Source organism: Carassius carassius, chromosome 49 (assembly GCF_963082965.1).
Source record: "Carassius carassius chromosome 49, fCarCar2.1, whole genome shotgun sequence".
Taxonomy (NCBI): Eukaryota; Metazoa; Chordata; class Actinopteri; order Cypriniformes; family Cyprinidae; genus Carassius; species Carassius carassius.
Window position 1 is genome coordinate 11,412,619 of NC_081803.1, and position 26,314 is coordinate 11,438,932.

Below are 26,314 nucleotides of genomic sequence, written 5' to 3' on the forward strand. Positions count from 1 at the left end.
GGGATGTGTTGTAATTTTGCAATCTTTTTCAAATTGCCAGACTTTTCATTTAGAGGTAATTAATTCAGAGAATTTTGTTTTGTTAGGTTCTTGGAACACTGGTGTATTTGTAAGGATTGTCAACACAGATCTTTATAGCTTGAATAACAAAAGCATGTTTCTGGATTAAAAGTTAGGGAACATGTTTGTCAGATGTGCGAGTAAAACCCTTTGCAGAAAATCCCCATTTAGGAACAATCACAATCTGAGTAATGTGTAAGCATGTACTGTTGAGAATGAGAGGGTTCAGTAGAGACTACCAGTAGCACAACCAGTAGAGGTTGTACTATAGAGGAGAGAAGAAGTGATACAGAGAGAAAACCCACGCATGAGTTGCATAGTTGAAAGAAGGGATGTGGTCTCTTGGACAATTTGATCTTTCCAAACTATTAATATGCAGCATTAAACTAAAACCAGAGACTGTGCACTCGCTTTCCTTTTGATCACTGCCCACTATGTACAGAATTTCAAAGTAAAGCTTTCATAACACCCATTTGCATATTTGTACCTTATTTTTTTTTTCCTCAAGGAGAGAAACACACCGACTTTACACATATCTACATGTTCTGCCTTTTTGCAGTGTATTGAGGTACCTGTACATTCCAAGACCATTTTTCCATGTTGGAGATCTAGCGCTTGTCCAATTGCTCAAGATCAGTGGACTGTACATTTGAGAATAAACAGCAATGAACAGGATAAAAGAGCATGAAAAATCTCAGTCTTTTGTACAAAAGCAAAACGCAAAAAAACAAAAACAATCAGTAATGCACAATCTATATACAGATATGATACAGCCTCAAGTGCTTGCTTTTGAGATCCATTTCAGTCCATCACGGGTCTCACCGTGCCTCTATATCTTTGTGTGTGTGTGAAGGGGGTCTGTCTCTAATGTCAGTGCCGTGTGGGGTAGTCCGTCTGGGAGACGTGGAACGCGCTCCTAGGGTTGGGATAAGAGGGGGTGGGGCACTGAGTGATGCGGTGGGAGGGGTTTTGTTGAGGATTCCGTTCTGGGCAGCTATGGCAGAGGAGGGGCTAACACGGGGGTAGTGCATGCTGGGAAGTCCAGGGGCCATGAGACCCGGGTGAGGGAGGTGTCCGTCTAAAGCAGGGTGATGCATCGGGTGCAGACGCCCCTGCTCGTAGTCTTCTCGGAGCAAGTGCAGACGTTCCCGCTCCTCTATGTGCACCCGCTCTTGTTCCCGTCGCTGTTCCAAGGTCAGTCCGTGAGGGAGGTCTCGGTTAAAGTCATGTGGCTCACGGTCCCGATACAAGCGCTCCGCTTCATAAAGGCGCGGCGCTGTTAACCGGTGCAGGGGGTCATTCCGCAGTAGCAAATCTCGAGCTAACGGATCCCTCCGGTGGATATCGAGTCCCCGGTAAGGGTCCCTCATGGGATCCCAATGAAAGGCGGGATAGGGGATCCTCTCTACCCCTGGGATGGGACTGATACCCATGAAGGGGGCCACCATACGAGTCCTCTCCAGACTACTGATACTGTTTATGGGATGCATACTGGGCATGCCCATGGGTACAGGCATTGAAGATGGAGGGTGGAGAGCAGCAGAAGTTGGTGCTTGTGGTGTGGATCTCTGCTCCGGGGATCTCCCCGTGGGACCATCCTGCTCCTCTTTCCTCTCTTCTTTCACCTTCACTTCACTGTTTTTCTTCTCATAGGTGATATCGCCCTTTTTCTCCAGAACATCTCGAGTCAGCCCGCCGTTCACCCGATCTATAGTGCCTGACCGCGTGTAGGGTGACGCTGTAACCCGATTTGCCAGCTTGTCTTCAGAAACCCGGCCGTCGTGAATGTTGGGAGTGTCTTTGTCACTGTGGTGATTCTCCTTCATCTTGTGCTCATCTGTGTTGGAGTCTTTCAAGTCTGAGTGCTCTCGCGCTCTCTCACGATCTTTGGGCTTTTCTTTATCCCGAGATTCACTAGAGGGGATGTGGTTCCGGGAGGGCTCAGATGATCGGGTGTGACTCATCAGAGTGAGGGGGTTGACAGGAATCGGGGATGGGTGATTCTGGAGTCTCTTTTCTGCAGTTTCCCTAGAGGTGAAACAGATCATTACTATGAGGCAAATTATTTTTTTGCCAGAATAAACCCAGAGAGGGTTTATTTTGCAATGACCAGCCAACAGTACAGTAATAAAACATGCTACCAATACTTATATATATATATATATCACTGACAAATGATAAAATGTGAGTGGTTAGTATCATCCATACAGCTCTACACACCGCTCTTTATCATCTTTGTTGACTGATGAATCCCTCTTGTCCAGGTCACGTTCTCTCTCTCTGTCCCTTTCTCGTTCTCGTTCTCTCTCATGGGAGCTGACCGACACGCTGCGTTCAGTGTCTCCAGGTTTGAGCCAGGGAGGTGGGGTGGGGAAGGATGGCGGAGTGCGGTGGAGTCTGTTCCATGGCTCGTGGGGTCCACTGAAGTGCTGTTGTGCGCTGGGTACATCTTTGTGGCCAAATACAGAGTTGGATGCTGGAAGACGTAAAAAAACTACATGGTGAGATTTTATTTATCTTGATCTTTTCTATTTCATGCATGAGTAGGCTTACTCTTTGATGTCAGACTATTAAATATGTGTTGTAATGACTTTTCAACTATAAGCCTGATAATTAAAATATATGAATGTACTGCATTTCTAAATAATAAAGTGTTGACTGAAGGTGAATTTTCTAATACAAAATCTAGGGTTGGGTGATAATTCGATGAAGCTAATTATCATGATATCATTTTCCTCGATAAAACGATATGAAGAGTTCAATAAATGTTCGATATAATGTTTATGCACCAAAAGCGGAACGAAACAGCGCAACTCTTGTGAATCGCGACACACGTTTATCCGCTCGGATCAAAGTTCAAACTGCTGCACGGCACGAGCTCACTACAGCAGATGCTTTTCCTTGGTCATGCAAGCATTAAGGAGCACTGTGAGATCCAGTGTCAAGTGCTTGTATTCAGCGATGAGTGAATGAACTAGTGAAACTAGTTTAAAGCCGAGCAGGAGAAACACTGTGCAACAAGACAGTCAGTCATCATTTACCATGGATTTACTGTAGTAACACTCACTGCACCATAATATTGTGACAGAAATTTGGAATATTCACCCTGAATTTCATTAAAAAGTAATGGTATATAATTGTAGTATGTGTTTGTAATTAAGCTATAGCATGTTTGCATTTTTTAAATGTTATTAGACTACTGTTTGTCAGACAAACAGACTACCTAAAAACCAAATAGCTATATTTTACCATGGTACTGAGGAGCTATATGTGTGGTTTTAACTGTTTATCATGAATCAACTGTGTTTAAATATATGCTACTATGGGAGACCAATGCTTAATTAATAAATAAATTAATAAAAACTTGATCAGAATAAATTTAACCCACATGATTTAACCATATAAGACTGAGGTTGCTGCAATTTCTTTTTACAGATGTTACTGATCTTGACAATGAACAAAAATGTGCCTCTGCATCCTAACTCAAGCTATTATCAAATGAGCATTTCTAAGAGACAAAAAGCAATATTATTGTTAATATAATCAGGCAACCCAATCCTGTTTTTCTTGATTTGAAACTATTTTACTCATTAGAACATGCAGAAACTAAGAAATTTATTTTTCTATTTAGATATTTATTTTGTTAGGAAAATGAATGGTCTGATTTCTACAACGTTCACTTCGGGGTCAAAAATCTGGCTTTAAAAAAATAAAGATTTGACATTTATTCTGATAACTATCGATATCGACGGATCTAAAGAAAAATTATCATGATTTTTTTTGCCCATATCGTCCAGCCCTAACATAACAATTGACTAACTGGCACTCACCGAGTGCTGGGTTTCCCAGTCCACCAAAGGCTGCAGTGCTTAATGAGGCCAGACCTCCAAATGAAGACGGTCTGTTGAAGGGCTCTGTCAGTCAAAACGGGAACAAAGGATCAGTCAATTAAATGATTGTGTGAATCACCAATGAATTACAGCTTTCTTCATCGCAGAATGGTATGATTTAAAATACCCCACCCCCCACTGAATCCTTAGTTAAAAAATTAACAGATATATAAACGTTTTAGCAATATATATACTAACTAGGGATGCCACAATTTTAAATATAATATTGAACCGTTGATTTCCATGAATTTTATTTATTTTTAGTTTTGACTTGGCCAGTCTCTGACATTGTGCATTGTGATCATTTCCCAAAATGTAATTTGTTTGGAAAATTAAGAGGTCTGTAAATGACTGTTAAAACAGGGCAGAGACGCTGAAGATGGATGCAATGATGAGAAAACTGTAACAGGCAGAGCAAGCTCACTGTGTGTAAAATATTGGAAGAAAATCCTAAATATTGAATTGGAGGTTCACATAAATGTATTTCTGAGGGGAACTTACTGTCTTCATAAAGGTTAGGAGGTATTTTCTTTTTATCTTACCTCCATAAAATGCATTTTAAAGTAGTGCCTCAGCTGCTTTGTAGCAGTAACCAAGGAAACGCTGTTGCATAAGTGCCACCTACTGTTGGAGAGTAAATTTGCATTCTCATTCAGTCTGCTGTTTTTGTTTCGTTCAGTTGTTATTTAGCATAGTTTCACAAAGCTGAAGTCAGACCAATCTGTTTTTGCTTCAAATTTTGAAACTATTTAATCTAATTTAAATAAAAAAAAAAAACTGCTCGTGCTACGTGTTTAGCATCTCTGTTTGGATTGTGATTAAAATGCAATGGTTGCTTATTTTTACAGATAGCTTGTAACAGATCAAATAAGAATCTTGTTCATGTACTCTTATTTTCATTCTTTCTTGTCTCTTGCTTAAAAAAATGAAATCAATAAAAAAAAGGCGAAAAAATAAAAATTTGGAATTGGTAGTGCAATTCTACGTCTAAGTCTATTTATTTTATTATACAGGATTATTATATAGGTTTGTCTGAAAGTAGAATTTTATAAAATAAAGAACGAATATTGCAATAAAAAAAGTTTTTCTCAACCTCTTACTGTCTCCTAAGCCTAGAAAGAAAGAAAAAACCCTGATGTGCCATGCCATCAGAACTGAACTGAACCGAACCAAAAACCTTGGTTAAAGAAACGGAGACGTGTATTGAACTGTTGGCTAATTGTATTGTTGCATCCCTAATATCCACTGACTTTTAAAGAAGTGTTCAGTAACCCTTAATCCAGGGATGTCCAATCCTTCTCCCGGAGGGCCGATATCCAGTAGAGTTTAGCTCCAATCCTAATTAATAGGGGTGCTCCGATTGATCGGCAGTCTGTATAAAGGCTGATCTCAAAAAAACGATCTCAAGCTGATGACGTGCCTGCCATCAGAGGTTTGGCATGACATGCAGCGGCACCGTCTCAGTCTGTCCGGCACAGGTGAAAAACTGTAATGCTGAAGGTGAGGTACAGTTCAGATTTATTCATTAAATAACTTTTAAAGTACCTAATTTGAAAACTTTCTATGAGACATAATTTCACAAATAGCATGATTGAATCACTGCGTGTGCTCTCTTTCAAATCAAATCTGCACTATAAGTGAGCTGCATGCACGATGAACTATTAACACAGGAACTGTCACTTGCACAATCGAGGCAGTGTCGCATCATCACTAAAGTTTATAAATTGCATTTATTTCAAATTCTTGCCAGTGTTTAAGCCATTCAGTTTCTTACCCGCTCTCCATGAGTCCGTGAAAAAGCATTTTAAGTAACAGTGTTTGGATTTGAAATCAAAATAATGAATAAATGTTGTGTTTGTAGTAAACCGCAATGGATGAGTTGCAGACTCCTGTATGAAAAGCACAGTGAGCACCTGCTGCTTCTGCATCACTTACATACCACACATGGACTGCATGCACACTGCAAATGCTAACCCTAACCCATACAGCTCAAAAAATCAGGCTTGGACTGTGTGCAAGCTATTGTGCAACAATGATTGTAAAAACGAAAATGCAGTGCATTATCAAACATTTAGGAGACATAAATATATATTTTTGGAAAATGCCAAAAAAATGCTCCCCCTCCACCTCTCAAATAAAAAATATCCCCTCTCACAAGAGTCACCTTAGAGGGAAATTAATTTTCAAAAATGATTTTCAGGGCCTGAATAAATGTCTAAAATTCCCGAATACTCTTACTAAATAATTCCACATAATAAAAAGAAGTCTTTCAAAATATTGGAATCAGTGACTGTATCGGCAAATACTGCTTTCTGTGATCGGCCTCAAAAATCCTGATCAGAACACCCCTACTAATTAAACACACCTAAACCAGCTAATCAAGGTCTGCAGGATTACTATAGACTTCCAGGCAAGAATATTGGGGCAAATTGGAGCTAAATTCTGCAGGACATTGGCCTTCCACCCTGCCTTAGAATACACACACTTCAGTCAAGAATTAGCAGTTGACACCTAATGGAGGAGTGTGAATGTGCATCTGTAAGTGTCTTGTCAACTTACCGAAGTGGGGTGCTGGGGTAAGAAAGTTGCTAGGATGATGTGGAGGGTGTCCGAAAGGTGCACCTGAGGGATGTGTGGACCCTGAAACCAAGACCGATCATGATTACATTTCTTCCAATCTTATTAAAGCAAGTCTAAGGGTCTAGCTCAAAGGTTCCCAATTCCAGTCCTGGCGCCTCCCCGCTCTGCGCATTTTGTATGCATCTCTTATCTACATGCTCAGCTGAGGGGTGGGCTCCATTTGACTATATGGGAGTGGACTTCAAAGGGTTTTCTGCCTTCTTTAGGGATATTCCAATTCAAAGCAGGTGTGTTTGGTGGGGGGGTGGTTTGGGGTTGGCGTGTTAATGTTTTGGGAACTCCTGGTCTAACTGCAAAAACTGCCTAGACAGTACATAATACAGTACAAACAACATGATTACATTAAAATGTTTCTATCAACAAAGCAGCTTACTTACAGCATAGATTGCTAATTATAAAGGAAGCATTTAAGTTTTGTTACTTCACTCGCTTGCAGGATAGTTGGTGTGTAATGAGTATCAAGAAATGGGGACCAAAATTATTAAAGTAATACAATCTATTATGAAACAGAAAATCACTAATATTAGTGCTGACTAACCCAAAGACAATGGAAGAACTGCTTTTGATCTGAGTAGTGACGGCGATCTCGCTCAACTCTGCTAAGATTTGGGACATCTACTCACCTGCTGCAGAGAAAAGCGATGCAGGTCGTGCCAAGTCATGAGGGTGATGGATAGCTCCAAAAAAGGTAGGACCTGGGGGTCGACTTAGGAACTCCGGTTTGAGGCCAAAGTCCAACTTGTGTGGGTCAACCTGCATCTGCTGCTGGAGAAGACCAGGCACAAGAGAGAATAAATGTGATACCCCTCTAAAAGTACCTCAGAAATTAAAAAAGGCAGTATTCTATTATGAAGATCAGAGTTAACAAAGAGGAGAAAAAAAGAAAGCCACAAAGAGTATTTTTTCCATATATAATGCTGATCCTGATTGGAGGGTGCAGTAAAATTAAAATCTGATAATGTACGCAAATCTCACCTTTACTTTCTGTTGGTGGTGGTAAATTTGCCAGGCTATATGGACATGCATAGCACACCACTTTCCTGGTTTCTGTAGAGACAGACAAGATATGAAAATATTATTTATAATTTAATGTAATATCGTTGAACATTTTAATAAAAATTTAACTTGGAAAGTTAATATGAAGTTTCTTTGCATTTCCCCATGTTTTAGGCACAGTTGCAAATTAATTCAGGAAAATGTCATTACAAAGTGTTTTCATTGATAAAGGATTCTTATAGTGTCTTGTATAGACTCTGAGATGAGACCGTCGAGTCCCAGTGCACAGCTAATTAAAAAGACTGTGGAGCGGAAGGCAGGTGCTTGGTGGAAGGTGGGATTAAACTGTAATGAGCTTTTACTCTATTTCCTGCTGAGTCCTGTGGGGAAACGTACTGAATAACTGATAAAGCAGTCTTACCCTGAGAACCGGCCGGAACGGATCTGTCAACTGGAGAGGAGAGGGGAAAAGAGAGCAAGAGTGAGAGAGATTAGGGACACTAAGCTGTCACTCAGGACTTTTAATTAGCATCCGATCATCACTTCATCACTGACCAAATTAAAATGTTAAAATTTCCCTTTCTAATGAAGCATTTTGTGGAATAATTAGGCCAGAATTCAGAGTATTCCACTTCCTATTACTGCCTGCATACCAATGTGGACACCAGTATAACGTGACTGACAAATGTAACACTTAGTTTGCCCATAGTGTCATTCAATACTAGTTTAAAAATACCACAGGTTTGTTCAAGCATGTTTGTGGTCCGTACCCGAGGGTCTTTCTGAAGGAGTGTGTGTGGGACGGCTCCAGGCCTGGCTGCCACATCTAGAGGGTTTGAGGTCTGTAGTACACAAAGACAGAACATAAGTATTTATTCAGCCTATCACATGATAGCTAAACCATTCAGTATCATCTCTCACTTACTCGGAATTACCGGTAGCTAACTGGGGTACATCACCAGACTACATCCCGAGAAAACATCTGAAATGTATTCTATAGTGTTCCTGTAGCTCAATTGGTAGAGCATTGTTCCCCGGGGGTTTGATTCCCCATTGGGGACAGAACAAATTGATAGCCTGAGTGCACTGTAAGTCGCTTTGGATAAAAGCGTTTGCTAAATGCATAAATGTAATTTTAATTTATTCTCTATTTATACTGTACCTATACATAAAATGAAAGAAGAAAAAGACTCTGAGATCTGTTTATATTTAGCTAGATCTGTTCCATGTGTGCAGGAGTACATTTGGAACAGCAAAGGAGGTTAGTTTTGGGCGTAGTCTTGACATTCCAACATATAGCATTTGGTATTGTGATACCTTGGGCTGGAACGCTCCCTGCAGAGATCCGAAGGGCCCCGTTGGCGGGATGACGGGCGGAATGCCAGACACCGCTGGGGGGTAAGAGTGGAACAGCTGAGAAAAGAAAAAGGATACAAGACAGTGTCATTCGGCGAGGTTCTTATTTGATCGTGTCAACTGTTTACAGTTCTACAGTGAGACCGGAGCATGCAGGTCCTTGTACAAACTACAAAACATCAGCTGCTGACATTTAAATGACATTCTTCATAACATGCTGCATAATATGAAAATAATTCACAACAGTTTATGCTCAGTTTTTCTCTGAAAGAATGAGACTACAAATCATCTATTCTGCTGCATATAATGATACAAGCATCATCTGACCTGCGGTTGTTGTGACATTCAACAAAGATAAACGGTGAGATTAATTTACAATATGGGTCACCCTCTAAACCAACTCTGATAGCAATGACTGTTATTATTACAACGCACTGCATAATACATGTAATTACTGCAGTGTGTGTTCATGGGTGGGTGTCACAAATGAATAATTTGCTAAATGGACTTCATAATTGAAGGGCAGAGATCAAATAAATTAAAGTTGCATTAACCAGTTGGACAGGCAGATAGAATGAAATATTTTATCTCTTAACAAGATCCCCACATTCACCAGTGAGACATTTCAATTAAAAAAGTATTTTGCAGCCAATTTACTTAATAAAATAACGTTTTAATAATAATAAATAAATTGCGCTTAATACCTTTATGTAGTAATGGTTTTTATAAAAATAATAAGGCACTTAAGGCCAATTGTAGATATAATTACAGCTGGATCCTAAAAAAGCTGTGACCAGCATGGCCCCTATTGCTTAAAACACCCACAATGCCAAACATGATGAAATTATATTATGGGAGCAAAAACAAAAAATGACAACACTCACTACACTAAGGACGAAAAAAAAAGCCACCACAGCAAATGCCAAAAACAAGACAGGGACTCACGCTGTGTCTGTAGAAGGGGTCAACTTTAGTGGGGTATTTGTCGAACTGTGGAGGAAAGGAGAAACAGTGCTTAGTACACACAGGAGTTCTTCAGGCCTACAAACAACTTACTCAGGACAGTTATCTTGTGGAGTCTCCACATGTGCTCTACATTAAAGTGTTTGGTTGGCAGTAAAATTGGTCCCTGTACTGATTAATGAATGTTAACACAGAAAATAACCCTGCAGTATTTCTGCTGGCCCCATCCAGGCTGTCTTTTTGCGATTTACAGTGAATTATGACAAGGAATTTCTCTTGTTACTGTGTATTACTCAGCAATTCTGTGAGTGGCCAAATAGAAGCCATTCGGCTGTCTAAAAATAGTATTTTAAACAGCTCATTTAACAGGGTTTGAGTGGTCTAATCTGGATCCAGACAGAATGTTTCCCACTCGCGAGTAAACAATGCGGCTTTCAAACTAGTTTTCAAACTGTGCTGCACATTAGCTAACAGAGCGCCATTCTCAGAGGTCTTTGAATTTGGAATGGTTTAAAAGCATCTTTTAAGCCTCTGTGGGCAGTGTGGTTACTGTTGAGCTGTGTGTGGGAGCGTCTGTATGAAACCTCAACTCTCTAATCAGCTCTGCTGCCTGCCAACCAAAAGCCCTCAGTCAAAACTCCATCAGACCAAAATGATGTCATTAAACTGGGAATGAATAAACTAGTATTAAGTTCTCAATGCTTGGCTGGAACAAAAACTTATCCCCAGTAGCTCTGACTGCCAACTCTAAAATCAGGGCAGAGAACTGAAGAGTGGAGAAGCATGCCAGAGAAAAACAGCAATTTTTCAACAAAGAAAAGCCACATTGTGGCAAGAAAGAAACACATGGTTACAATTGAGAGAGCGAGCTACTGCCCTGACTTTCAATGTTTCTGAATCAGCATACTGTACTGCACACGTTAATAATTCAGCAGTCGTTGCAATACACACACACACACGCACAAATTTAGAAGTTACCTACAGTGTTCCCACAGTTTTTGACCATGGATTTTTTCCAGTTATCTCTGGTGACTCACTAGGGCCTTTTACAAATCATGTTGATGGATTTGATTTTTACAGACTCCCAAATAAATCATAATTTATGGCCTGTATAATTCATTAAATAGACACATTATAGAAATGTCAATGACCATGGGAACCCTGTATCTTATATGCATGCATTTTATTTTAATGTGTATACATCTAATTTATACATACAGTCATCCATCTAACCACTTAAGCATCTCCACCTTATTTTGCAATGCAGAAATAAGCTATGTGCGAGACTTCCGATCCATTAGCTTCTATAGGTAAGTAACTTGAAGAATAATAAAAGCAGTAAACGGTAAAACTTTGCACTATAAACCAGTGTATTTATTATAATAATGAATTAAAACAATATTATCACAAAAAACAGTTTGCTGTATCAAGCAGCATAACAGACTGTTTCTTGTAAAGGTAAATACAGTAGCTAGAAGCAAATGACACCAGAAGCCTCCATCACCACAATGTTTATTATTATATGTATTTTTTTTTTAAGAGGTATGTTCCACTTATCCTCACATTTCTGCCTGGGGTACGCACCATGGGTGGTGCAGGCGTGGGCATGATGGCGTGGGGGAAAGGGGTGAAGGTGTGCTGGTGTGTGTGTTGGTGTGTGTGCTGGTGCTGATGCTGGTGCTGGTGCTGGTGGAACTCAGTCCGCAGGTATGGAGGGGGACCCAGTGATGCCCCGCGATCAGCACTCTGAGATGCCAGGAAACGAGTGTTTAATTCCTGCCGGAGAAGGTCTTGTTCTGGGAGAAGGAAAAGGAAGTGAGATGGAAATAAGAAATTTTAAAAACTTATTTGAATAGGTACTTTACAAGAGCCCCTTTTCAGTAGTGTTTATCTAAATGCATAGAGAACCATATTGGTATTGGTGATAATTGCTTGATTCAACAGCTTGCAATAATGTCTGATCTTATTTATGTTATGCATTAAAGCATGCTGGATGAGAGATTGGTACCTGAGTAGGCACTCCCAGCTTGGTGTCCAGGGACCGGCAGAGTGTTTGAGGTGAGAGGAGGAGGTGGAGGTAGAGCAGCAGGCGATGCAAACATATTGGTGTGATGAGGATGAGTGGAGGGCGGCAGGGAGGTGGGGAAGGTGTGTGGAGCCGTGGGGTTTGCCGACAGGGGCAGGGGGAAGGAGGCTTCTGCCCCAGTGGGGGCAGGTTGGTGAAGGTGCAGATGAGGGGCTGGAGAGGGGCCCGGGAGCTTCCCTGGAGTGCTGCTTCGACTGCTGCTTTGAAGAAAGATAGAAAAAATGATTGTAAAAACATGCCTGTATAAAAGGAAACTTATTTTCCTACCTATAATCATAAAACTCCTTTGTTCACTAAATTGCTTTAAGAGTGAAAGTGCCTTCTATGAATTTAATAAAAGGATCCAGTTTCAGAAACCTGGAAAGTGTGGATACAGTGCTGAAGAATGTGTTATTCCTGGAGGGATTTCCCAGCCGCATGCTTAAGTATCTATCAGAGTCATACGCAATATAACAAAGAGCTGATTTACAGGCTAAGTAATCATTTAAGTGCTAATTATATTTATATTAAAAGCTGCACACATACAGAATAACACAAAGCATAATTATTATCAGCAGTCCAATGGCAAGATACTGCGCAGGGTGGACTACACAACAAATTTAAAGGACGGTGGAGAAGCATGAAAAGAGGGAGGGGAAGATCTGCTTCTCTGTGGGATACTGGGGTATTTGTGTTGAACAGAGGATATGTTATCTACAAGCCGCCGCCAGCTACAAGGCAGCAGCAGCATCGACGTGGGAGGGGAACGAATCAAACCGTCTAATCTCTCAGCTGGGGTTCTCTCTGCGGTGCTGTCAGGCGCACTCACACTCACACACAACAGTTTACTGGAGGATTGATACATTTTAATACAGAAAACACACTGTTATGCTACAGTATTTAAGAGCTGGGGCTCAGAACAGCTGCTCAGTCAGTGTGTATAACACATCTGGAGGTTTTATATTTAACTCCATTACACCCATTTGCTACCCACTCACCTCAGGCCGTTGAGGCTAAGGCTGCTGCTGTAGGCCGAGATTGGGCGCGGATGGCAACGAGAGGCCGGTCTGTGCTGCACAGGTTGGGTGGGGTTCTGCTGGGCTGGTAGCACTGGTGATGGGGGGTGATGATAGATGCCTGGAGTTCGAGGTGGCCTTGGGTGAGGTGGAGGCTCAGATGGGTGATGAGGCTGGGCTGGGGGTGCCTGAGAGGGCTCTTGGCCCTGGGTTTGAGGCAGGGTGGTAGGGGGCGACAGCGGACTAAGAGGATGGTCTGGACAAGGGTGCTGGGTTTGGACTGGGCTTGGGGTTAAGGGTATCCCCCGGTTAGAGGGGGGTGGCTGGATGTGAAGAGGGATGGTGAGGGGAGGTTTGGGATGGGAAGTGGACACCAGTGAGGGGGTGGCCGAGGAGAGTTCACGGGACGACTCCTGGCTCTTCTCTTGACTGCGCTCTAGGCCTGACACCTTGGGAATGCCCAGGCCTTGCAGCTCCTGGCAGGCATTGGTGGAGAGCTTGTCAATGCTAAAATCTGGAACTAAAGAGATGGAAAAATTGTATTTTTTAATTAATGTTTCAGAAAGCAGACATACATATTATGGAGATACAGGTCTTTCAATTGACTTAAACTCTGGCAACAAATTTAAACTCAGGAAACAGCAAGACAGAAAATAAAGCCTTGTGCCACGGAAAACAGATTACTTTATTTCTCAAAGGCAGGTCTTTATTGCTGCTTCAGTGTTTTTAAAATAGCAAAATTAATTCGCAATTCTGTTCTGCCAGGTCAAACGTGTCTTACTGATAACCAGATTCTGAGACCTAACATACAATCATCAAGAAATTAGAGCCTAATAAGCCAACCTTAAAGGAACACTCCGACTTTTTGGGACTTTAGCTTATTCACAGTATCCCCCAGAGTTAGATAAGTCCATACATACCTTTTTTATTTCTGTGCGTTCTGTAAGTGTTATTTGACGCACCCACCGCTAGCCTAGCTTAGCACAAAGACTGGATGTAAATGGATACTGGTAGCATAGTAATCCCAATAAGTGACAAAATAATGCAAACATTTTCCTATTTACATGTTGTGATCTGTATAGTCACAGCGTGTACAAATAACAAGGCTATATGAAACAGAGAGCATTTTTAATCGTATAAATACTGGGAACTATATTCTCACTAGGCGTAGGAGCACAGCTAACGTTACTTGGGCGGAGTGGCTACTTGGGCGGAGTGATTAGCGCAGCACACGAGACCGTAAACAAAACAAACGTGACTAACTAGCTAGACGTGACTCGTGATCATGGCTGACTTTGAGGAATTGTCAGACTCAGAGGAATTTTACTGTGTATCAAACCAAGATCCAGAACCATATAGTTTTGAGCAAGAATACACAGACGAGGAGTTACAAACTTTGGAAGCTGTAAGACGAAGGGAGAATCAGAACGAACACGGACTGGTGGTGTAAATGTGGAACATGCCAACCTATGCCGACAGAAACCGAGAGCCTTTGTTGTAATGAATGGGACCGGGTATTGCCATCAATGTCAAGGCTTGATGACAATCAAAATATTTGCGTCACTACCACGAAAGATTTCTCTGCCCTAATACACCCGGCAGTTGTCTTTTTTTTCCATTGTGACAAGATCAACTGGAAGAAACGTCCCATGCCGAGTGAGCTGTCCACCAAGTAAGTGATTTTGTTATAATGATCATTCATAGTTCAATGAAATTGTAGTATAGCCATTGCATACAGTGTGTCACAATAATAACAATAAAGGGGATACACTGATACACGGAGCCCCTATTCACGTAATAGTGTCACTACTAAGGTTATATTACATTAGCATGGCACTACAGTATGGCTAATGTTAGTCATCTCAAAACATAACGGAACACTTAAGTACCCAAGTAGCCACTCCACCCAAGTAACGTTAGCTGTGCTCCTACGCCTAGTGAGAATATAGTTCCCAGTATTTATACGATTAAAAATAGTCTCTGTCTCATATAGCCTTGTTATTTGTACACGCTGTGACTATACAGATCACAACATGTAAATAGGAAAATGTTTGCATTATTTTGTCACTTATTGGGATTACTATGCTACCAGTATCCATTTACATCCAGTCTTTGTGCTAAGCTAGGCTAGCGGTGGGTGCGTCAAATAACACTTACAGAACGCACAGAAATGAAAAAGGTATGTATGAACTTATCTAACTCTGGGGGATACTGTGAATAAGCTAAAGTCCCAAAAAGTCGGAGTGTTCCTTTAAGTTCTTGTTCTTGTGAATGCCTTAATGTGTTTTTTGTTTTTGTTTTTATTAGGAAAAGATCATAAACTGTCCAAAGGAAAACCTGACTGGCACACCCAAAAGTGGATGTTAGTGTTTTTTATTGTACAAATAAATTCACTCCATGATTGAGAAAGAAAGAGACTATTGACCAAGATTCACTGTATTCTCTGGGACCAAAGGCTCACGGGGGATCACAATGGATACATAACTCCTTTCACTGTCTGCCTCAGTGGGAACCACACTCATCTGTCTTTTCCATCTCTTCACACCCAGCCAGGCCTACCTATCGCCTGCAGCAAGGCATGCTAATTGAGCCTGAATCCCATGGGCTTTGGGGACCCTGCTGAAATAGAACCAACATAGTTGAACCAACATTGTTGATCTTTCCCTCATGGGCCTAGGGACCTAACAATGCAGTAGGCCATGGGGCCTAGTTTAGAGCATAAGGTCCGGGGGTCAAATGCACCAGCTGGATATAAACCTGGTTAGAAGACTAGGCTGGACATAAAATGTGCTTTAAGTAGTGTGTAAAATTAAAACCTGTTGCACCATCTAGGCGTGCTACATCTGAGACTAAATCTTATGCTTAGGCGGGTGTTAAGTGAAGTCACGATTTGCTTGGACATTATTCGTTTTTAAGATTCATGTCTATGAATTAATTATTACTGCAGATGTAAACTGTAATGTTTATGTAAATATTACACATGATCTGGGATCATTAAAATAAACTGTACCATTTGTCATCTTGCTTGAAGGGACAGTATAAATGCTTGGAAATATTTCACGTCTCTAAGTCCATTCATTATTTGCAGCATACCTGCCATTCAATAATCACAATAAGTTTTATGCTTTGTTAATTTTAATCAGAAATAAAGCTTTTAAATTCTATAAATTTTTATCACAAAATAAACAGTAAATAAATAAATAAATAAAATAGTGGCTTTGACACTAATGTGGCGTTCGCTGTTGCACCTCAGTTCAAGGGGCACATAAACTGATTTGTTCCTCTTTGCTACTAGTTATAGGAAAAATAAACATGAATTAACACCAGAAAAGTGTTGAAAGAAGGGGTGGGCAAAAATATTATATCAGGATTTTTTTCCATGAAAATCACAATTCACGACTTTATCATGATTCTTTGTCATGTGTGGTTTACTATTTTGCAAGTTGTTGGAGCAGTACTGCCAAACTAATTTCCCTATTTTAAAGGGGTCATGAATTGAGAAATCAACTATTACTTGAGCTTTTGATATATAAAAGGTCATTGTTCTAAAAGAATATCCTGTAAGTTTCAGAGCTTACAGGAGCTTTCAGAGCCTCCACAGAAGAATATCAATGCCTAATTCTGTAGCCCCACCCACTGATTCGCGCATGACATAGTAGGGAAATGATATAAGTGGCACTAAACCAGATTGAGCAACAAACAATAAACATGCCGTTGAAGATCGCAAAATATTGTGCAGTGCTTGGTTGTGGAAGAACACAGTCGCTGCTAACCTTCCTTCGGATTCGGATATTAGGAATCTGTTTTCAGCTCACATGAGTAAAACATTGAGCGTTTGTAAACAAGATATGTCGACGCCTGATTTGCAGAGAGACAGATTAAAAAGCAATGCTCTACCGTTTTAAATTGGATCCAACAGGAATGGCACACTTATGTGAGTAAAAAATAATTGTACTATGTGTTACTATAGATTTGTTAGAGATCGCTTGATATGTCCTGATTATGTGTTATGTGTCTAACCAAAGACACATAACTATGAAATTAGTTTGGAGGTAGTTTACTATACAAAACTACTATCCAATCATAACAGTGGGCGTTTACTTCCAAGTCTTCAATGTGGCACGCCCAAGTCTATGTCTTTTTATGTCTACCTGGTGCAGTTGAGAGGTAATGTGTGTGATGCAGTCATTAAGGGTCAGTCTGACCTGTAGCACTCTACCAGATGAAGAACAATAATCTGGGAGTACAAGACCCCCCTGGGGAATGTTTTTGTGCCAAACATCTGCCATGTGACATGAGGGAAGGCAATACACACGTATGCACAAACACTCATATGTATGTGAAAGAACAATCTAAATGCGCACAGACAAGACCGATGATGTATGCCCTATGTATGCGTATGCCGTAGGCTGAAAAAATATACCCACTGAAGTGAGAGACATAGGCTACCTCATTTGACCCATGAAAGCTCACAATTTTTACAAACAAGGGTAGTTCAGCCTCCCAGCTCAGAAACAAGCCAGAGGATGAAATAAGTCACCCTTTATCCTGTCTGAATAACTGGATTTATGGCAGAGAGAGCTAACAACACTCAACAAAAAGCCTTTCACACTTGTTTGTGTCAAAATGAGGGCTTTTATAAGTGAGTTCCCTTCAGATTATATAGCTCCAGTAGGCTGTCAACAACTGACATGACATGTAAGGACAAATGTGGTCTCTTTACTAGACACACAAACGCATTGGTGCTCATCTCCCGTGCTCTCTATACTGCTCTGTGGCCTTCCTGTAGAGACTCTTTATAAAAAATATCCAATGCTCTTCTAAAAGCCTGTACCACAGAGAGCTCTGCTGCTCCTCCCTGGAGCAACTCTCTCAATGTACTAACATGCCTAAAAAAACAAGACGGAGAGTGAAAACACCGCTTATTCTTCCCGTAATGAAGACTCCAGGGCCGGCCAGGGAGTGGAGGAGAAGTGTGTTTCTCCTCCCTGGGGAGTTAATTTGTCAAGTCTCCTTGATCCCTGGAAACAAATAAATGCAGCTTTCTCTCGCCTCACCAAAAAAGAGTGAAGAGAGGTGATTTTTATTCCAAATGGCAGCTGTGGAGGAGGATGTTTATTAAGATGGTAGAACTTTGCAAAGTTCTCATCTGATCACACAATGTTTATGTATGTGTGTTTGTTTTTGAGCAGGATTATGATCTACAAGGCTCCTGGAGCAGTCTGCTTGGGTGAAGTCTCGACGGACAGCAAAACACAGCTCATTATCCTGAGGTGAGTCCACTCTGAAAGAACACACCATATTCATCTGCTAAAAACCACAGACAGAGTCCAGAGCTCTCATAAACAGAATAGAACAGATATTATGCACATTTTTCCAGATAAAATCTTATTTAGACACCAAATCTGCATATTATCACTGCTATGGCTTCTAAGGCTTCTGATTTCATTATTCTAAAGCTAGATGAAAGTGACAGCAATAAATAAAATAGAGGGAACAAATATATATTAGACAAATTAAGATGTATCAAGTCAAATCCTGTCTAGAAAGGAGCTAAACATGTCGTTTCGAGGTGAGGCAACAATGTTGACTTAAGTCAAACATATTAATCCTGTTCAATAATATGGCAATTAAGTAAACACACAAATTTTTTATGTCAATTAAAGAAAAAGTGGACAAAAGGTGTCCAAACCAGTTTAAATTTCTTATCCCTCTGCTTTTACACTGTATTACACCTAATCGATAACAGCTACTTACAGATTGTGTTCACAGTATCTAAACTGTACCATGGTTCCCCTTTCATATGGATTGGTGCTAAGTAGAGATGCACCGATCGATTGGCCAGGGATCGGAATAGGCCGATTTTCCTCATCAATCAGACCAATCAGTCTCACTTCTTTTTCCGATTTTGAGCCGATCCGTTTTGTTACCACTGGCACAGGCAATAATGCCAGCCGCACATTGTCTCTCTCAACCCCTTCTCTCTCAAAAACATCTCATTCGCTCCTGTTAAATGGTGCTTGTATTTCGCATTATTTTAGTCATTCATGCAGGTTTCACACTTAGACCTAAAGCGCGTGAACCACTACTGGTCTATATTAGTGGACCGCACAAGCCGTGCTCAGTCCCAAACAGCTTGTGAGCCACAAATACCAAAATGAGTGGCTAACTGCGCTAATACGTTCAAATACATTCAAAATTATGCCAAAATGCCCATCTTAGCGAGTATCCGGTTAAACACACTCAGTTTTGGAACGTTAAATAGTTGAGAAAGAGAAAGTATGTTGTGTAACAGTATATTGGGTCCGTGGATAAACTCTTAAAGGGACCGCAGTCCAATATTCCTGCTGCTGTCTGTCATGTTAATCAAAGAACAAAAAACAAAGAAAACCACTTTCTGCTCTCAATGAATACATTTTATAACTTTAATGGTAAGCATTAATTTGTATATAATTTTTACAATGAAGACTACAGAAATGACCTTTGATAAAAAATACATTTGGGATGTACAAAATGTACAAAAAGTACATTTGATTACTTTAATTTCTGTAGTATTTCTTACCTAAATAAAAACTTACTTAACCGGAAAAACTCTCTTTATGCTATTGCATTTATTTGTGCTTTTGTTTGGAATTTTTTTATTTGTTCTTATTTTATTAGGGCTGTGACGGTGGCTGATTTTTACCACCGCGGTAGTCATGGACCAACAACCGCCGGTGGCGCGGTGTTTGAAAAAAAAAAAAAAAAAAAAAAAAAAAAATTTTATATATATATATATATATATATATATATATATATATATATATATATATATATATATATATATATATATATATATTAGTGTCAAAATTTGCTCATTAACCAAGGCGATAATTTTTTTCCAGTTTAACGTATTCAAATTATTTTACGTAGGGGCGGGGATGGCCACCCACTCACAACTGCTGCTTCTGTCACTTTTTCTCATGACAAGAAGTGAATTTATTCAGTCGCAGACTCGCAGAATGACTGAACAGGAAACGTTTCAGACACGCGCTCCACTTCACTTTATTATCAGGTGCAAGTTAAGCGAGCACGGACGGTCCTGTGCTCAAAGGCGGTGCGTGCTTCCTTTGTGCGTATCCTTTCATATCAAACTGCGAAATAAACTATATTCAAGCAGTGTCGTGGTCAGTTAATTCATGGAATTACCAAAAAATGTGATTAAAGCTGACTTAAACTGTGCATGCATGTAATATATTTTATATATATTATATACAGGATATATTTATATGTATGCACGTCTAGAAATCAGCCCAGCACTGTCTCACTCATCTAACACATCCTATTTCACACGTCAGTTCGTGTTTATTTGAGCACTTCTGTCAGTGAACGCCGCCTGCGAAACACTAAAATAAATATCAAAGAAATAATGTTTATTTAGGCTACAAGAAAGTAGCCTAAATAAGAAAGTTAAATACACCCTGTCTAACGGACGCGAGCAATGCAGCGCAACAAAATACTCATTATAATCAGTGATGCTACACTGGATGTAGCACAACATGACATGATAAATCCCCGTCCGGTCTGTGATGTAGGCTACTGACACAGAGTTCAAATGTCCTGTATAGATACTAGACAGACTAAACCTGTCGCAACGCGGTTGTGTTGCGTCCGGTTAACTTTTCTGCCACCAAGCAAGCTCAGTAACTCCTCATCTGTCCGCGCTCTCTTTGAAATAGGAATCGTTGCCATATTTCTTGTTACCATCTTTTATTTATCGCGGTCTCGTTTGTATTTGGCCAGTTTGGAGAAAGCCTCACCAAACCTTACCAGCCAGCGTTTGCGATCACGAGAACTTGTGCAAACGCTGATGGGTGACATGAATGCAGATGACTCCAGATCGGTGATGTGGTATTTGCTTTCCCAACAAGATCCATCGCCCAACACTAAATTAATTTGCTGAATGTATAAACTGTATTTTCCCGCGCTCAAATCTGCCAATCTAAAGGAAACGTTGTGTTTGAGGTAATTTGTTAATTACCATAGACTTAGAATTTGCAACTATTACAGTTATTACACTTATATGGACGGTTTCATCGGGCGCACGCGCCTGGACCTAAGTTAACTTCCGGTCTGTGTTTTGTATCTCGGTCTGGCTGGGTGCATTCTACAAACGCAGTTAAAGTCAAGGTGATGAGTAGACTGAAGTTGGGGTCAGGTGGTTGTGCTGCGGGATGTGTTTCCCATACATTTATTTATTTTTGGAGACTCACCACCATTTTAAAACGGATCGATTTTCAAAAAGGCTTTGTTGAATAAACATGAGAAACGTTATGTACTGCACGTTTAATAATAATAATTCCTTACATTTATATGTTTAAATATCAAAACGAGGCACAGGTGTTTTTATATCGCTGTATTTCTGAAGGAAGACTTGCATGTTATATGCCTGATAAAGCAGCGTGTGATTGTACCAGCTCTGCTTTGTTTATTGCTGTTACTGGGGAAACCTCTATTTCTCGCGCTTTATGTCTATGCTTTAAAACATCTCCTGCTGGCAAAGAATGAATTTGCATTTTCATTAAGTCCGCCTGATCCATGCAGCAAACATATTTTGTTTGTTATCAAAAAATATCTACTCTAGAGGGACTTGGCTGTTGTTATTGATTCTATTTGGAAGTCTACCGGAACTTAAGTTAGGTCCACAAAAGCGCGCATGCGCAGTAACGTTTGTTTATGTTGTTGCTGTTGAAACCGTCTATACAAAACTTTGTATTATGTTTGTGACGTCACGTGCACTACCGCCGGTGGCAGTAGACAACCGCGGTAGCAACCGACCACAGCGGTGACGCGGTTGTCATGGCAACCGTCACAGCCCTATATTTTATTATTGACTTTTTTTTTTTTTTTTATGAAACGTTGAAAACGTTGAACGTTTTTTTATTTTTATGGAACGTTGAAAAAAAGAAGCTTTTTTGTATGCTGTCAATTAAATTTCTTAGGAAAAAAATTCGGAATCTGCAAAAATCGGTATCCGCAGATCAACAAAAAATCGGAAATTGGAATCGGCCAAGAAGATTGCAATCTGTGCATCTCTAGCGCTAAGTTCTAAAGTCATCTTTCAACTATCCAAAAGAATGACTGTACCAGAGAGCAAGCTGATCAACCTCTTGTCTGTTTGTAGACTCCTCACCGTCCCGGATGAAGCTGATGAAGAGGATGTCATTATGCAATAAGAAGCTGCTGAACTCAACAGCTGAATAACTTATACTACAGCAACGGTGCACCTGTGCTAGGTGTTCAGAACAGGTGTTTGGAAAAAAGCAAAGCTGCTAATAAGACCATTTAAAAGAACATCACTTGTTGTAATCAACGGTAAAAGTGATTTGAGAGCACGGCTGCTGGTGATGTAATAAAAAGAAAGCGCCAACTCGCACAGAAACACACTTTAACATATTTTCAGCAGAAGAAAATCTGATATACTATGGCTTTAAATATGAACTGAGAGTAGGGAGAGAGAATGCTTACACCCGTGATCGAGGTATTGACAGACTAATCCCAGCTGACAGTGGACACATCTGTGGTGTACACATGCAAGATCATACACAAACAAAGGCAAGCTGTCATATTATCCCTATACCAATTACATACACAATTTAGAGAACCGCTGATATTTGCACAACTAGGCCTGGGTAAGAGAAAGAGAAAAAATAATGTCAAACACAGAACAAAAATACAGAAAAATGTGTTAATTTGTCAAAATTAGATTTTGGCCCTTGTGTCTGTCTCACCTTCTTATGATGTTGATTGTGGTTAACAGTATAACAGCAACTACATCTCCCAAATATTGCAGAGGCGATATTTATTTACACTTTAGTGGAAGGAGATCACTCCTGATCCCTAATCGAGCCAAACTCACAGCCATAATCAATCACTTTAATGACAGAGGCCAATCCACCTCTTAACCTTTGGGCTGAAATAAAACACTCAGACAGGCTGCTGACCCAGGAGTCTTCATTACGCATTCAATATCAGAGTGAGCTAATGCTACAAATGCCATCCTAACAGCATTAAACTGGGTTGTCAATGGTTATTTTGTCCGAAAAACCTTTTTAAATCAGCAACCGGCATAGCCAGACAATGGTCGTATAGTGACAGGTACATGCCCGAGTAATGGACCAATCAGAGCATGTTAATAAATTGGAGAGTCTCGTATTTATCATGTAAGATTATGAATATTTCATCATGTCAGCGATAATTTAAAAGAGGAAATCAACTGACAAGAGACAAACAAACTAAACCCAACATGCCATTCTGAGCATACATTTTTGAGGAGACTGTGCAAACACTGCAGCAGATGTCTGGGTGTTTATATTGGCCGCCCATTTAGTGTCACATTTCACTCTTTTCTCAACACCTTGTGCTGTGTTTGTTTCTTTTATGGATGTGTGTAAATCTGTGTGATTGTTCAGTTCAGTGAATGTGTGAGGGTTCATATCCCACAGGCTACGGTGGTAAATGCTGCTGCCGCTGTTTAAAGCTGGTCAATCTGCTGTAATTACTGTAATTAACACAGAGATGTTTTTCTAAGCACTTGTGACAGACCCACTGCTCCCCGGGGGCCCTCAGAACACACACACACACACACAACTACTACCCATCCCACCCTCACAAACACATTACTGTCAGCTCATTCTCACACATACCTCATTCATTCTGTCACATGTCGCTTTTCACTCTCTCTGCTCCAAGCTGTTAAGCCTATGCTGTTGTTCCCACATTTGCTTTCTGTCTCTTTTGAACACTTGCTTTTTAGCATCCCTGTGAATGTTTGTGAGATATCACATCTCAATGTATCAGATTTGAATCTAGTCAGTCTGAACATGCCTATGATGCCCAAAAGTCTAGGCAATCATGTCAACAGGATTTGAAACACATCCTCTGTGTCTTTCTCAAATTTTCTCTCTGATCATGAGGCAAATGGCAGATCTACATTTCAGAGTGTTAAGGAGTCTATGTTTGTGTATGCGTGTAAGAGAGAGACTGGGTAAGCTCTGGCAGAATGATAGATTTCTTCCATGGTGAGGACAGTGTTGATCCCTCTGAGAACAAAACTGTATATATCCCTGAGAACTGAGATCATGTGCACACCAGAGAATGCTCTGACAGCAACTATGAATGTGTTACACACAAGCACGCACACACTAGGGATGTTCATTTTAACCGGTTAACCGACCATTGGAGCATTGTTAAAATAGGCTATGCTACACGTATAATTTTTTTGTGTTTTTATAGAGAGAAAGCCTAAGTCGCATTTTATTATTTCATTCGGAAATAGGCCTAATGCCGACGCAAAATGTTTATGCTATTTTAGTTCCCCTCACTCCACAACAAATCATTTCAATTAACAGTAGCCTATTTAAAAAAAGAAAAAGAATAAAAATGTCCTATAAGAAGTTATAGCAACATCAAATGTTTCCATATTCACAATTTATTTATATGTCAAATTATTATTTATTATAGCCTACATCACTTGCATTCCAATATCCACATAAAACAAAATGTTTTGCATAAAATCATGGTGGTTTGGTGATAGCACTTAACAGCACAGATTTTATTACAAATTTAAACTGAGCAGTGTTTTATTTTTCATATGTATGACTGAGGAATCTGACTGGGAATTGTTAGATTTTTTATAATCCAATCTATTCCTGATGGATATTTTGTTGTTTAATAGGCTATCCTGTGTCACTTAGATATACATCACATTATGGAAGTAAAATGGGTTGCAAATGGCAGTTTACATTCACTCCAAAGTAATATGTAATTTCCACAATGTTTTCCAGTCCTTTTTTTCCCCATTTTAAAATTTGTAGAAAGACTCATTTTCAGAGTAGAACCAATTATACACAGGTACATAAGAGAATACGTCTGTCCATTATAAACTCTTTAATTTAAATCAACCATTTACTCTGACAAGTCTAAGACAACAAGCATAGTCTATAAATGAGAGTTTACAAAATTATAGCTGTAATTTTTTAATGAAGGGAAATTGTTACATCTGACTTTGAAATGGAGATGATTCAGCTGTTCAAAAAGCAGCTGCAGTGATAGTGAATACTGATGTAAACATGCCTGAACATAGACAAAACACCAGCAGCAGTGAGCCTCTGAGAAGACTTAGGGTAAGTGTACCCATTAAGCCCATGTACCCTTTAAGCCCACCATCAACTCTGAAGTCAAATAAAAAAAAGACAAAATCATATTTTTTGCCGCTCATTATTTTAACCAATCCAGTCATTTGTTACTTCTCTGACATTTTTTATTGCATACCAATCACATTTGTCAATGTTGAGTTAGCCCCTACCATGTGCAAGTTCTCTCAGGTTACCTCACACAAAGTCACCCCAAAACTTTGGTGTTTTGGCACTCTTCAGAAATCAAGACATTTCTTCAATTTTCAGCCATTTCTTCGGTAAGTACATTGATATTGTGTCAAATAAGAGATAAATGTATTGTTTTTTGTGTATGAACAAATAGTACTTTATCATTTTATATCATTTTCCTTTAAATGGAAAGATGAGTTTTATTAGCTTGTGTTCAAAGCTAATCTCTAGGTCAAATCATTAGCCTTACAGAAAGATAGACTGCCAAAGAATTAAGCATGTGAACTACAAACATTAAATGTCTTGTGACTTTTAAACTATAGCCAACACAAGCTAACCTTAAATGTAAAAAACTTAATATTTCTCAATGTGAGCTCAATAAAAATAACTCTTATGCTTAGTCCACATTATATTTAAGCTCCATACATGTCTTTTTAAACAAATCTTAGATTTTTAAAGGAAAACAATGTCTTTTTTCACCATTACTGACAGTGGTACCATTTAAGCTCACCTTATGTGTTTCAATGAGGAATTCCTCAAATTACAAACTTTGATCAATTTTCTGTGTGAAAGTGTTAGGCTAAATGATAACATTTCTTTGTCTGCTTTTATCTTCCATACTACCTTAATTTACAACTATATTTTGATAAAAATTAAACACTGTGTAGCCCCCTTATATAGGCCTAATAGATGTCTGCTAATGTGTATCATTTGTTTTCAGTGAGAAAATGCCAAAAAGGAAAAACTACAGCACCTGTTCAAAAATCGTAGAGGCATGTCGCCTTTACCATGAGGGCACAGTTAAAAACTTGTCTTTGCTAGCAAAACAGTTTGGAGTGAACAGAATATTTTAAATACAGTCACTGAAAAAATTATATTGTTGTTTTACTTCTTTAAAATCAATAAACTTTTAAATCATTCATGATGTGGGCTTATTTGGAACACATGCGGGCTTAAATGGTG

The 26,314-nt window shown here is 39.7% G+C and overlaps 1 protein-coding gene across 7 annotated transcripts in view; it reads right to left on the reverse strand.

Annotated features, from left to right (window-relative positions):
- Positions 1-323: 323 nt before the first annotated feature.
- LOC132132789 (autism susceptibility gene 2 protein homolog) overlaps positions 324-26,314 on the reverse strand; it is a 361,078-nt gene continuing 335,087 nt past the window's right edge. For 4 of the 7 annotated variants that reach the window (XM_059545316.1, XM_059545318.1, XM_059545315.1 and 1 more), the window contains 13 exons: positions 12,969-13,506; positions 11,914-12,188; positions 11,469-11,701; positions 9,888-9,932; positions 8,904-8,999; positions 8,357-8,428; positions 8,008-8,037; positions 7,566-7,637; positions 7,214-7,355; positions 6,510-6,590; positions 3,891-3,974; positions 2,281-2,536; positions 324-2,088 (listed from right to left, as the gene is read on the reverse strand). In XM_059545316.1, the coding sequence (XP_059401299.1) occupies positions 879-2,088; positions 2,281-2,536; positions 3,891-3,974; positions 6,510-6,590; positions 7,214-7,355; positions 7,566-7,637; positions 8,008-8,037; positions 8,357-8,428; positions 8,904-8,999; positions 9,888-9,932; positions 11,469-11,701; positions 11,914-12,188; positions 12,969-13,506 (3,134 nt within the window). In that variant the 3' untranslated portion in view covers positions 324-878. The remainder of the gene's footprint in view (positions 2,089-2,280; positions 2,537-3,890; positions 3,975-6,509; positions 6,591-7,213; positions 7,356-7,565; positions 7,638-8,007; positions 8,038-8,356; positions 8,429-8,903; positions 9,000-9,887; positions 9,933-11,468; positions 11,702-11,913; positions 12,189-12,968; positions 13,507-26,314) is intronic. The other 3 variants (XM_059545319.1, XM_059545317.1, XM_059545320.1) reach the window with 3 other exon arrangements.